This window comes from Rhinichthys klamathensis, unplaced genomic scaffold, assembly GCF_029890125.1.
Source record: "Rhinichthys klamathensis goyatoka isolate OS25496 unplaced genomic scaffold, OSU_Roscu_1.1 h1tg000508l_1, whole genome shotgun sequence".
Lineage (NCBI taxonomy): Eukaryota > Metazoa > Chordata > Actinopteri > Cypriniformes > Leuciscidae > Rhinichthys > Rhinichthys klamathensis.
In genome coordinates this window covers 52,537-66,555 of record NW_026606989.1, presented here as the reverse complement: position 1 = coordinate 66,555, position 14,019 = coordinate 52,537, and the positions used below count along the sequence as shown (strand labels likewise).

Here is a 14,019-nt window from a genome sequence, read left to right as displayed (position 1 = left end):
AACAGTAGTCTTGGTTCTCCCACACCGCCGTTCCCCAGAGCGCTGCTTTACCTGACAGTAAAGTTAGTACAAATGCCACCTTGGATTGTTCACTGTGAAAAGTCCGTGGCTGCAATGCGAAATGCATGGAACATCTCGTGAGAAAAGCCCTACAGTATTCGGGCTCACCTGAATATCCCTCCGGCGTAGGCAGGCGAGGTTCAGGCTGATTCTCTGGCTGGGGTGGTGGGGGGGGAACGGGCGGCGTGGGCGGCGCAGTGGGCGCGCGTAGATGTTGAAGCTGTTGGGTGAGCTCGGACACCTGTGTCACGAGTGCTTGAACCGCGCGACCTGTGTTCGCGATCTCTTCTCCTTGTTGATCCATTCTCGTCACGCTGTGTGCGATGAACTCGCTCAAACTGGCCGAACTTGCTGCATCCATGTCTGGTCAGATCGTTCTATGACGAACGAATCGGATACAAATGCAAGTAAAAGTTGGTTTATTAGTTGGTCAGACAAGTCACAGGAAAAACACAGGTCGGGGACAAACACTCAGATGGAACTGTGACAACAGGGACGTCGATGGGCAAACCGGAGTCTTGTGGAGATGAAGACGGAGTGATCAACCAGGAACAATAAACAATCCAGACCGGGAACAACGACGAAGACCCACGAAGACTGGAACACACGAGGAGAAGCGAAGACCACACAGGAACAGGAACACGACACCGGGAAAGCCACAACGATCTGACAATGTGAGATGGGAATTACTGGGCATATAAAGCAACTGGTAAGGGCTTGCAGCTGGTGCACACAATCAACCGGGAATTAGTAACCACGCCCACACAGACACACATACACACACACACAACATATCAGAATGAGACAGTGGATCCATGAAACGTGACATTCTTGCGCTCAAATAGTTTAAAATCGCTTGAATCGCTTGAAAAAACTAACAGGACCTAAAACACGTGCAAGTAAACTAAACAGAAAAACAGTTAAAAAACAAACTCTAAACATGAACAAATAAACTCGAAATGTGGCCATTACATTATATACTGTATGTTAAATACATTAAATGCGATCTCAAATCGATTAATTAGGAGAAGTTATTACTCCACCACCTGCATGTGACATCATTAATCACAGTCCTATATTGTTAAACTAATGTGGTTCAAACGACCAGTTGTGAATGGTTTCAAGGAACAGCCGTGACTAGCTAGTTAGTTTCTACAACGATGTATCATACTATGGTGGTTAAGCAGTGAGTTGTTGTACGGGAATCACACCCCTGGATGTGTTGCCTGTTGCATCTATTGGTGGCATAAAGTATGTACATAGGCTTTGAGGGTCCTTCTAGACTTGGATATTTGTCTAATAGGAGACTGAGCATCTAGTCTTCCTTTTAGCCAGGCTCTGTAGCCTTAAAGGGACATTAAGTAAGAATTACTCCCATCTAGCGGTGAAATTGTATTTTGCATTCAAACCAATTGTGCTCTCCAGCGCCTCACGTTTTCAAATGCGTGTTGTTGCATCTACGGTAGCCGCTATGTACCAAAAAGCTATGACAGGATGTCTTCTAATAGCACTTCGTCGAGTTTTCCTTCGGGTGAACAGGTTTGTTATTTCAAACAAACTTCAAATTGACACAACGAACAAACGAATGTTACAGTATGAAGTACTGAGTGTCAAAAACATTAACTATTGTAATTAGTAGTTATGCCTTCTTTATTCGTTATATTTTCTGAAGTAGCCTACGTGCATTGTTAGATATCACAATGCTCTGCTCCTCCGTTTCTGCTGCTTTCAGTTACGTCACGCTGGCTCTGAACGAAAACGCGTTGTGGAAACGCGTTGGCGTACTTTTTGTTCCTCTCTGCTATTATAGTTTTTCAAGATGGTGGAACTACATGGAAGCCTCCGTGGACTTACCCGTCCCATGTATATAAATATAATAGATTCTTCGTTTACGAGGATAAATCAGATTTGAGGATAAATCAGAGGATAAGCCAGAGGTATTTGTACACCATTGGGGACATATTTATTAATAAAAATATTGATTTTAGATTATAAATTACCTAAAAAGTTACTTATAGTCCCTTTAATGTTACATCTGTGGCTTCCCAGATCGTATCTATGAAGCCAGACAATTATGATTATGCCATTAAAAATCTGAGTGCAAATCACCACTGAGACCAAAGAGTGTGGTGTAAACAACCTTGTTTAGATTTGTACTGTTACTATTGGATTGCAATTAACTGATAATTGTGCATTAGGAATGTTTTAAAGGCACAATATGTCATATTTTTGGATTAAAATATCCAAAAACCATTAAAACAGTGTTATATATTTTGTTGATTTGTGTACTAACATTATCCCAAATGTTTCTAACAATGTTTAAATCCAGAGAAATCAGCCATTTTTACCAGTCACGGACCGATGTTTGTACCTCTACAACACTGACAACACTATTAGTAGTTTCTTCAACACTATTGTCAAGTGGCTTAAGCGCGTAATCAGAGAGAGCTTTCTCCATCATTCAATATGTTTTAAACAACACAAGTCATCCAATTTTTATTAATATGATTTTGTAATTTCGATCTAGATTATTGCAAAGTGCAACAAGTGTCTCATACCAGGCACAGAGCGAACGCACAGAGTAACGCTATAACAGAACCTTCATCACACTCAAATGTATTTAGTATGAATGTTTTAACCATATAATATAGCGCTGGATTACCTCACATACGCAACGAAAAGAGCAGAAGCGACCGACTGCAGTGCATAATAAAAGCTGTGTTTCGTGCAGGTCTCTCTCATTAGCATTCGCTCCAGCGGCCAGCACTGCTTCATACCACCGTAACGTTAATAAAACGTCCCGGGTTACGTATGTAACCCTAGTTCCCCGAAGGGACGGACGCTGCGTGTAATCGCAGTGGGAACGCCCTCAGCGTGACGCGTCTGAAGCATGAATGAAATCAGTCAATGGAGAGAATGAGCGTACGGCGAGTGACGTCATCGACCAGGAAGCTATAAATATCCCCTGAGTACACAATACGCCAGCTTAAAAGTTACTGAAGCAGCGACCCAAGGGGATGCCGAGAGTATGGCAGGACACGCAGCGTCCGTCCCTTCGGGGAACTAGGGTTACATACGTAACCCGGGACGTTCCCCTTCAGGGACTACCGCTGCGTGTAATCGCAGTGGGAACGCAATACCCACATCCCCATACGACCAAATCCCCGTCGTGTGTCATTAGGAGACACAAGCCGACGAGAGAACCTGAGCCCCGGGAGTGGAGCTAAGATCGAGGGAATAAAATCTAATGAAAGTGTGCGGTGAGGACCAGCCTGCCGCATCACAAACGTCCTGAAGAGAAGCTCCTGAAAGAAGAGCTGTAGAAGCAGCCATACTCCGGGTGGAACGAGCCCTTACAGCCAAAGGTGAAGGCTGATGGGCCGACCCATAAGCAAGTGAGATGGCCTCGACCACCCACTTGCTCATCCTTTGCCTAGATGCAGGACACCCTTTCTTAGGTGACCCAAACAGACGAACAGTTGTTCCGATCTCCTCCACAGGGCAGCTCTGTGGACGTAAGCATCTAAAACCCAAACTGGGCACAGCAAATTAATTTTCTCCTGGTCTGACGTCAGAAAAGGCGGAGGACAGAAAACCTGCAGAACTATAGGTCTAACAGAAACAGTTGGAACCTTAGGAACATAACCTGGTCTCGGAAAGAGAAAGGCCTTAACCAACCAGGAGCAAATTCCAGGCACGAGGGAGCCACCGAAAGTGCTTGAATATCTCCAATTCTTTTTAGAGATGAGATAGCGAGAAAAAGGATAGTCTTAGAGTAAGAAACTTTTCCGAAACTTCCTCGATGGGCTCGAAAGGAGCAAGGGAGAGACCTTCTAAGATGATGGCCAGATCCCAAGCTGGTACCCTCGTGCGAACTGCAGGCCTCAGCCTCAAGGTGCCACGAAGGAAGCGAGACATAAGTGGGTGTTTCCCGAGGGAACCTCCACTTGAAGGGGCGTGGTAAGCAGCTAAGGCCGCCACATACACCTTCAGTGTGGAGTGGGATAACCCTGTGGAGAGACGGTCCTGCAGGAAATCCAGCACTGTACCAACCGGGCAGTTAACTGGGTCCTGCTGGCGCTCTCCACACCAAGAGGTGAAAAGTTTCCACCTCGCGCATATAACTTCCTCGTGGAGGGAGCTCTGGATCGGAGGATGGTCTCAACGACCTCAGCCGAGAGACCAGAATCTATGAGCTGGGCCCCCTCAGAGGCCAAGCCCACAGCCTCCATAGCTCTAGACGGGGGTGAAGGATCGACCCACTCGCCTGAGAGAGCAGATCTCTCCTGATCGGTATCTCTAGGGGAGAGCCGTCGAGGAGAGACACTAGGTCCGCAAACCATACCCGGGCCGACCAGAACGGGGCTATTAGCAGGAGACTGAGCCCGTCCCGGCGAACCCTCTCCAGAACTCCTGGGAGCAGAGCGATCGGGGAAAAAGCGTACAAGCGTGACCTCGGCCACGGATGTACCATCGCATCCAACCCCAGCGAGGCTGGATGGCTGCGAGAGAACCACAGCGGGCAGTGTGATGTTTCTCGAGAAGCAAATAGGTCTACCTCGGCAAGACCGAAATGTTTCCATAGGAGTTCCACCACCTCGGGGTGAAGACTCCATTCCCCGGGCCTCGGCCCCTGTCTTGACAGGATGTCTGCCCCCTGATTAAAATACCCCGGGAGATAAATAGCTCTCAGAGAAAGAATTTTCCCCTGGGACCATAGAAGGATCTGACGTGCCAGTTTGTAAAGCGGGCGAGAACGCAAACCCCCCTGATAGTTGATATAAGAAACCACCGATGTGTTGTCTGTCCGGACAAGAACATGGTGGCCCCTTAGGTCTGGGAGGAAGTGTTTCAGAGCCTGAAACACCGCCAACATCTCTAGGCAGTTTATGTGCCACAGACGATGATGGTCCTCCCACAGACCCTGAGCCGGGCGACCATCCATGATCGCCCCCCCAACCCGTGAGAGAAGCATCTGTCGTTAGCATAACGCGACGACAAGGAGCTCCTAACACAGGGCCTTGGGACAGAAACCAAGGATCTTTCCACATGATCAGGGCGTGATGACACCGTCGCGAACTCACGATCATGCGAAGCGGATTTCCCCTCGGGGAGAATCCCTTGGTCCTGAGCCACCACTGTAACAGTCTCATGTGCAAGAGGCCAAGAGGTATCACGTTGGACGCAGCTGCCATGAAACCTAACAGTCTCTGGAACTGTTTTACAGTGGATGACTGGCCTAGCTTGACCTGATCTACTGCAGCGAGAATCAAAGCAATACGAGCAGGTGACAATAGTGCCTGCATCGTCGTTGAATCCCACACTACACCTAGAAAAGTGGTTCTCTGTAATGGAGAAAGAACACTCTTTTTGGCGTTGAGCCTCAGCCCCAGTCACTTGATATGAGCAAGAACGACATCTCGGTGCCGAACCGCCTGTTGTTCCGATTGAGCTAGAATCAAGCAATCGTCTAAATAGTACAGAAAGCGGATGCCCTGTAACCTCAGCGGGGCTATAGCAGCATCCATACACTTCGTGAATGTTCGGGGTGACAGTGCTAGGCCGAACGGAAGAACCCGATATTGGTACGCTTCGCCCCCGAAAGCGAACCTCAGGAACTTCCTGTGTTGAGGGAGGATAGATACATGGAAGTAAACGTCCTTTAGATCTATCATGACAAACCAGTCCTCGGATCTGATTTGAACATCCCCTGTGACAGACACAGCGCCCTGTAACGTACTGGCAGGGAACAGCTGGCCTGGGCACTCCACAACCCTCCTCGGAGGGGGCGAGCGTCCCTCGGGAAATCGCTCGCAGAGTCTCTCTACGCCCTGTATAGGCAGGGTTAGTAGAACAGACCCCTGAGGGCATCGAGAAAGACAGGGCACCGTGTTTTTGTGCGGTGAACTCAGGTCTTTCACGATAGGGACCACCCTCAGAGTCCTGACGTTTAGCACGTCAGGATTTTTCTTTTTCCCGATGAAGTAGTATCCTAACTCCCTGCTGGGTGGGGGACCCATTCCGCCAGGAGCTCTACTAAGGGAACCAGCCTCTCGAGGCTGGCCTCTGGATGAACATCCCGAGTGACAGACACAGCGCCCTGTAACATACTGGCAGGAAACAGCTGGTCTGAACACTCCACAACCCTCCTTGGAGGGGGCGAGCGTCCCTCGGGAAATCGCTCGCCGAGTCTCTCTACGCCCTGTATAGGCAGGGTTAGTAGAACAGACCCCTGAGGGCATCGAGAAAGACAGGGCACCGTGTTTTTGTGCGGTGAACTCAAGTTTTTCCCGATGGGGACCACCCTCAGAGTCCTGACGTTCAGCCCGTCAGGACTTTTTCGACGCGGCCTTTCTGGCGACAATGACTGTCCTCAGATCAGTCCTGCCCCGAGAAGGCCGCGCCGGAGAGCGCCCGCCTCGTCCCTCCAGTTTCTCTGCAGGAGGGCACGAGACTTGACACTCCGCTTCTGCTGTGCTCTTTTGGAAGACGAACTCGACGAAAAACTTTGCTCTGGTTGAACATTCTGCGTGACAGACACAGTGCCCTGTAACGGCGCACCAGCAGGGAACGACTGGTCTGAACACACTAGAACCCTCCTTAGAGGCGGCGAGCGTCCCTCGGGAAAGCACTCGCCAGACCCTTCTACGCCCTGTTTCGGCAGGGTTAGTAGGACGGGCCCCTGAGGGCGCCGGGAGAGACAGGGCACCCTTAGGGGAGGTGAACGCAAGTCTCTCTCGGCGGGGAACCCCCTCAGATTTTCCTTTGATCGGCCTGAAAAGCCTGCATAAAAGTCTTTTTATTTTTATTTTTATTTTTTCGTATGCAAACATGCAGCCGCCTGCCCAGCCACCGAGTAAGCCTTCCCCACCAGCACAGAGGTATATATATTTATTTATTTATTTATTTTTGGTGGAAGAGCCGGTGCTTTAAGTGAAGACGATGAAGCAGGAGAGAGATAGCTCGCGAGCGTCTCCTCCGCCTACAGTATCGTCACATAACCAGCAGATTTAGCACCAACAATGTTACCATAAGCATTGGACTGATTTGTGTAAATTCTGCTTGAAACCGGTCTAACCCAGGTCTTTGACACCTCAGTATGAAGATCTGGGAAGAACGGTAAGCACCGGCGAGAAGGTTGAAGTCGTGCAGACAGAAATCTATCATCTAGATTGCTTTTAATTCTAGAAACCTGTCTATCAGCTGGCCACTCGATACTGTTTTTTTTTTTTTCAGCTTTTCAACAGCCCGAGATAACACATCCATCAAACCTTCTTCTTTTTCATTTGCAGTATAATGTGATAAACTAGTTTTCTCTGATGCAAAACTTTCGACATCCAGCTCCTCAGAACTGGAAAATCTCAATTCAACATCATCATGTGCCTCCACCCGGGCAGAAGTAACCGCCGCAGCGCGTGCTTCCAGAGCCGGGTGAGAGGCACTAGATCTCGGCGGAGATAGCTGAGATAGGGCGGAGCCCGTCTCAACGTCGCCAGCGAGATCCATCTGCGAGCCCCAAGACAAGCGCCGCCGCTCTGCCTCAACAGAAGCGGGACCCGAGCCTTGGGGAGCTCGCAGCAAATCACTCTCCTCGAAGAGCGATCGCCGCGAGCGCAGAGTTCTCAAGGGAAAACACTCGCAATGCTGACAATCGACTCCCTCGAGAGCCGACTGGGCATTGCTGCACTTCCCAACACACTTCTTATACTGCTCGCTCATATTGGTTTTTTTATATAAAATATATATAGTGAAAACTCCTGACAAAACAGACAAACACAATCGACAGATTCAGACACACACAGAGCTGCTGAAGTAACTAAAAGCTGGCGTATTGTGTACTCAGGGGATATTTATAGCTTCCTGGTCGATGACGTCACTCGCCGTACGCTCATTCTCTCCATTGACTGATTTCATTCATGCTTCAGACGCGTCACGCTGAGGGCGTTCCCACTGCGATTACACGCAGCGGTAGTCCCTGAAGGGGAACTGTAATACATTAGCTCATCCATGAATATGATTATTGCCCGAGTCTGTCGGGTTGCTTTCCATCGACTGTGGAGATGAAGACAACATCTCCCATGATTCCACGCTCATACACGGCGTCATCAAGCTGCACCTTTGTTTTGAATAAGCGACCTCTAGCGGCAAAACTTACATATTGAGCCTTTAAGTGAATTGTTTGTAAGTTAACACAATGCAATACAATTATGATTTCAAAGAGTATTGTTTTATTTTGTAAACTATCCAAAGATACACTCATTATACAAAATAACAAAATTCAGATTCCGTAGGATTTTACCTGAGACTATCATATCATATGCCTTGTGAAATACTGAACTGGACTTAAAGAGACTCTGTGAGTAAGAGTAATGAAAACTTCTTACTGAATAACAACATAACAAAAGCAAAAATTAGAAAACTAATAATGATAATAAATATAATTATCGTCGTAAAAAAATGGTATTCATTACAGTAGTAGCAGGCTAGTCAATTTGAAATGCCGATTAGTATGTGTGTTTTTTAATCTGTGTGAAAAACATTTTTTTATGTATTCTCAAAGTATTATATACTGTATAACCCTTCATACTGTAGTTTTGTCACACTGTTGTGTTTTCTTGGTAAACAAAATCTTTGAAATCTAAACATGGGTTGTGAACATTATACACTATGTTTGTCAAGATGCACACTTGTGCGGTGAAGCTTGAAGTGCCTTCTGATGCTGAATGTTTTTACTCAAGCATACTTGCTCACAAATACCTTTTTTGGTTTGCCTGATAGATTCGTGTTTAAGTAAATGTTTTTATTAGCATTATTGACTGTTGCAATTACAGTTTGCAGACATAAAAGTAAACTTTTGTACATGTTTGGTTGTGAAAGGTGTATAGGTGAATTAATTTCTTGTGCCTTTACAGAGGTGGAGTCTTCGTGGCCAGAAACTGACATTCCCAGACGCAGAGTCCTGCAGTATGGATTTGAGAATCAAACAATTCACACTCCCAGAGCAGGTGGGAATAATTTTTACAGTATTTGCATTTCAAAGAATTTTAGATCTAAAATGTATATTTAAGATGTTATGGTACGCTATTCATTGAGTGTTTTATTTATGCAAACTACTGAGAGTAAATATTAGTTGTTCCTAAAGGCCACTGCTTGAAAGATAGTTTACACAGTAAATGTATTTGTTTATGTGTGTATCTATAGGCTACTAAGGTTTGCATGGAGCATGTTCTCTAAACTTCCCTTGTGAAAAAAAAGTGTGCTTCATTGTATTGAATGTGCACTAGTAGTGTACAAATAATAATATATATATATATACTGTATATATACAGTACACTTGTATGACTGTTTTTAACACTGTAACACTACTCACTATAGTAATAACAGTAAATTATTCACAATTACATGCTACTAACCTAAACCAAACCCTAATCCTAACCCTATAGTAAATGCATGTTGTTAATTAATACACAGTACTTAAATGTATAATTACACTGTAACAAGGAAACTTCCAAATAATGAAAATAAAGAAAAACCCCTATGTTATTTAACACACTAAAGTACACCGTTAAAAAGTGCGCTTTGTAATAATGTCAAATTAACAGGTTTACTATAAAGTATATTTTAAGTCATTAGGTGTAAATCATCTTTTCTTGTGCTTTAAAGAAGTACTTTTTGATGCGTTGACTGACATACTAAAGCACATGTAAAGTACTTGATTATAATTTTAACTTTAATGTGTTATTCAATATTACATTTAAAGTTAATATATTTTAAAATGACTAAATTTCAACTTTATCATTACAGATGTCCAGGTACAAATCTATTTATAAAAACACAACATACAGGTTTCTAAAATAAAAATGGCATGAAATTATATTTTAGATTACCATAAATACTTTTCAGGACATTCGGTAATTCAGTACATTAAGTAATTATGAACTGCCATATAAATATGTATTTAAGTCTTACTTAAGTCGGTCAAAAAAGCAATTTAACGTTGCGCTAACTGCATTTAATAAAAATGTAAACTAAATTTAAACTAGGCCTGCCCACGATTTTTCAATTTTGTAGTCATTCATTTAAGCCATTAGTCGACTATCGCACATGTATATAACATACTAAACCATAATGAGCTTTTATGGGCGTAATATAGCATATTCCATGCTCAAGCGCCTGCATAAAGACTGGGGTGCTTCTCATTTCTTATTTGTGCATCCTCGTTTCCTTTCCTCGCTTCCTTTCCTCGCGTCTCAGCTCCACCCAAAAGAGGATGCGAGGGAAGGCTGCAAGGAAATAAAAGGAGAACGGAGGAATCAAAGGAAATCTTTTTTATACATTGGAATACTTGATCACTCGAACGTCACTTCACAGCGTCATCAGCAGCGCTCAAAGGATCTGCCCTTATGTTGTTGAAGTTTGGTTATTTACGAAATTCATAATAAATAATAATAAAGCAAGATACCCTGTTGAAATATGTGAGATGTGTGGTTTATTTAAACTGCAAAGGTGAAGTATAAATTAAAATTATTGTGACAGATGTGAAGGGGGAGGAGAATTTAAACTTGCGTCGCGTTTAGTCGATAAAACACTTCCACAAAGGATACACCCATGTATCCTCGCTCATGACTCCTCTGGAAGCCTCCTCACTCCTCAATCCTCGCCTTCTCGTGATGCAATTAGAGAGTTGAGATGTCCTTCAAGATGGCTTGGCTCGATCGGTTTCCGGGTCATAGGATGGAGGAGCGAGGAAACGAGGAGGGATATTGAGAAGCACCCCTGGTTTATACTCACCGCGTCCGCACAAGCACATAGGTGTGTGCGGCAAAAATGATGTCATCGAGGTGTGGGCGGTCGTGCGCGAGACCACATTTCGCATGGTGGTGTGCATGGCATTTTTGTAACTTTCGCTTCCGAAGATGCATGATTGCGAGACGACTCTGGACGACGTGGTCTGTACCACCACCCAGTTTGCGCTTGTCTTTTTAATTGCATTTAAAAAAAAAATAAGACTATGATAGAAGAAATAAGCCTTTTTAAAGAAAATAAAGGTCCATGTTTATAAAAAAATTGTTCATGAAATTAAAATAAAAATGTCTAATGAAATTATAAAGTAGACATGTAGGCATGTAGCCTATACGCGGAGTTTCAGTTCATTTTTGTGAAGCGCTCCAGTTCACAGAGCCCGAGACGGCAGAAAGTGCATCCTGTTTGTTTTCTTTATTTTACACAACACTTTCTTATTGTGAGTTTACACAAATAAAAGTAGACCCTTTTTGATGTGTTTGGTGGCCGAGTGCGGGTGCTGGCGGTAAGGTACTTGTGTGTGTGCGGGTTGCTAGGTACTTTTGCTAAGTACCTTTGTTGTTATTATTGTAATTATATTGCCATTTGTATGGTATATGCAAAGTACTGAGAACACAGCATGGTCTGTCTGTTCTAATCTATGTGTACACAGCAAGCAGTTTAAAAAATGCCATACACCATGGACTGGATGCTTGAATACGTTAGTTCTACCAGAATTAACACTAGTGAAAGATCAGCTTGAGCGTTTGATGAATAAAAATGTGCAAGATCCATTTGCACTTTTGGTCACATGATGGAAAGTCAGTGTTTCTGAATTCTCTTTTGCAGTGTTATGTGTAGAAACCATTTGTGTTTATTTTGATATACAGTACATTGGCAATGATTGGGCGTTTTAAAAATCATTGCAAGTTAATGGCTCGAAAACTAGTATGCACCAATTGTAATTAACAGTTATCAACAGTTGTGTTTGTCATGTCTTGTTTTGGTTTTGTTTCATGTTCTTGTTTCATGTCTCAGTCATGTTTCCTGTATTGTCATGTGATTCCCTGTTATAGTCATGAGATGCTGCCATGTATTCCCCTTGTGAATGTGTCATGTTGTCATTGGTTTATTGTCTAATCATGTGCACAGGTGTCCATGTTTAGTCATTAGTCCTTGTATATTTAAGCCCTCATGTTTACCTTGTTACTTTGTCAAGTGTTGTTTGTGTAAACACTGTGGGTAAGTTTGTGTTCATGTTCTGAGTGCCATGCCATGCCTTTGTTTGGATGTAAATAAACTGCACTTGGGTTCTGCAACTTGCCTCCAGTGTGAAAAAAATTAACCCAGCTGTTAAGTCTGAAAAGGTTCAGTATTGTCTCCTGTTGGACTCTGTTATGTTGTGCACTGTGAGTGACAGGTTACTGTGCCTTTAATGCTTACAGCAGTGATTTACGGCAAGGGTCAACAAATGTAAGGTTTGCGGCAGTTCAGTAAACGCAACATGAAAGGAGCTACACGGTGTGGTTATTGAGTCCTACAAAAACACAACATTTGGCGAACGAGGATGTTTGAACTCGTCTTACCATCACCGCCACCACCTTTCCTACATGTTCCCGGTGATTCAGCTGTTCCCTGGGATCGCTGGCTGACGTCGTTTGAGGATTATTTGCTAGCTTTGGGACACTCGGACCTAGTAAAAGCGAGGAAGTGCGCCCTCCTGTGTCTCGGGCAGGAGGGACAGCGGGTGAGTGACTGTTTGTATTTACAGAGAGTGAACAGGGGGCCCAGGGAGAGTGGGCACAAGAGCTGTAGCAACTACGGCTCCCCTAAACATGGAACCAGAGATCAGTCATGCCCTGCCCAGGGGAAACGTTGTTGTAACTGCAACAAGTTGAACCATTTTGCACGCTGCTGTCGCTCCTCCCCTGCTTGCCATGATACTGCTGCTGTTCCCATAAACACTGTACAGACCTCACAGCCTTCGTTCAAGCTCTGCACATGCCATGTGGGCACAGCTCTCATTCCACTCCTCGTGGACACAGGGGCTGAAGTGACAATTCTGAACAAATGCACATATGACCGCTTCTTCAGTCACGTGCCTCTGGAAGCAGCGGCTAAACCCCTGTTAGGCTACGCCCATTTTCCCATCTCCACTCTGGGTGTGGCCCGCCTCCCCGTCCGATATGATCAACAATGTGCGCCTGCCACCAAGTTCTGTATCACCCGGAAGGGAGCTAACATGGGCCTAGACTTGTTCCTTGCTCTGGGTTTTACTGTGAGTGATGCTAGGGGCCTGCATGTCCTGCAGTTTGCCGCCTCCTGGCCTGACCGCTACCCACAACTGTTCAACGGGCTGGGCCGCATGACTGGATTTGTACACCAGCCTACTGTGGACCTGTCAGTCCGCCCTGTTATCCAGCCCCTACGGTGCATTCCCCTGGCCCTCCGTGACGCGGTGGAGGCTGAACTGCATCGCCTGGTGGAGGCAGACATCATAGAGCCCGTCGACGCCTCGCCGTGGGTGTCTAACCTGGTAATAGCCAAGAAAAGGGGGTGCGGACTGCGACTCTGTGTCGACCTCACAGACGTAAACAAAGCCATCATCCCTGATAAGTACCCCATACCTACGGCTGAGGAGCTCACTTGCCATTTCCACGGCTCCACTGTTTTCAGTAAGATGGACTTACGTAATGGCTATCTCCAGGTCCCTCTGGCACCGGCCAGCATGGATCTTACAACGTTTGTCACGCACGTGGGGGTTTTCAGATTTAAACGCATGGCATTTGGACTTTCATCAGCCCCGAGCTGTTTTCAGAAGATAATGTCACTCATACTGGCTGTTATCCAGGGTGGCTCCATCTACCTGGATGACGTGGTGGTGCATGCGCCCTCCACTGCATGATGATCACCTGGAGCAGATCTTTCAGCGTTTCGAACAGCATGGGGTCACATTGAACTCTGAGAAATGCATGTTTGGGGTTGAGGAGGTCGAGTTCCTGGGTTTCAGGCTCTCGAAGGAGGGCATCGCCCCTATAATGTCCCACACTGAGGCCATTCTGACCCTGCCAGACCCGCTGTTGCCATCCCAGCTGTCTTCCTTCCTGTGGATGGCCGCCTACTACCTCAGATTCATGCCACACTACTCTGACTCAACGGCCCCCCTGCGCGGGGTGC

The 14,019-nt window shown here is 45.6% G+C and overlaps 1 protein-coding gene across 1 annotated transcript in view; it reads left to right on the top strand.

Moving 5' to 3' along the window:
* The window catches only part of LOC130072821 (sodium/potassium/calcium exchanger 3), an 88,148-nt gene that overhangs the window by 28,924 nt on the left and 45,205 nt on the right, over positions 1-14,019 (top strand). Inside the window, exon 3 of the mRNA XM_056238095.1 lies at positions 8,973-9,065. Coding sequence (XP_056094070.1) covers positions 8,973-9,065 — 93 coding nt within the window. The remainder of the gene's footprint in view (positions 1-8,972; positions 9,066-14,019) is intronic.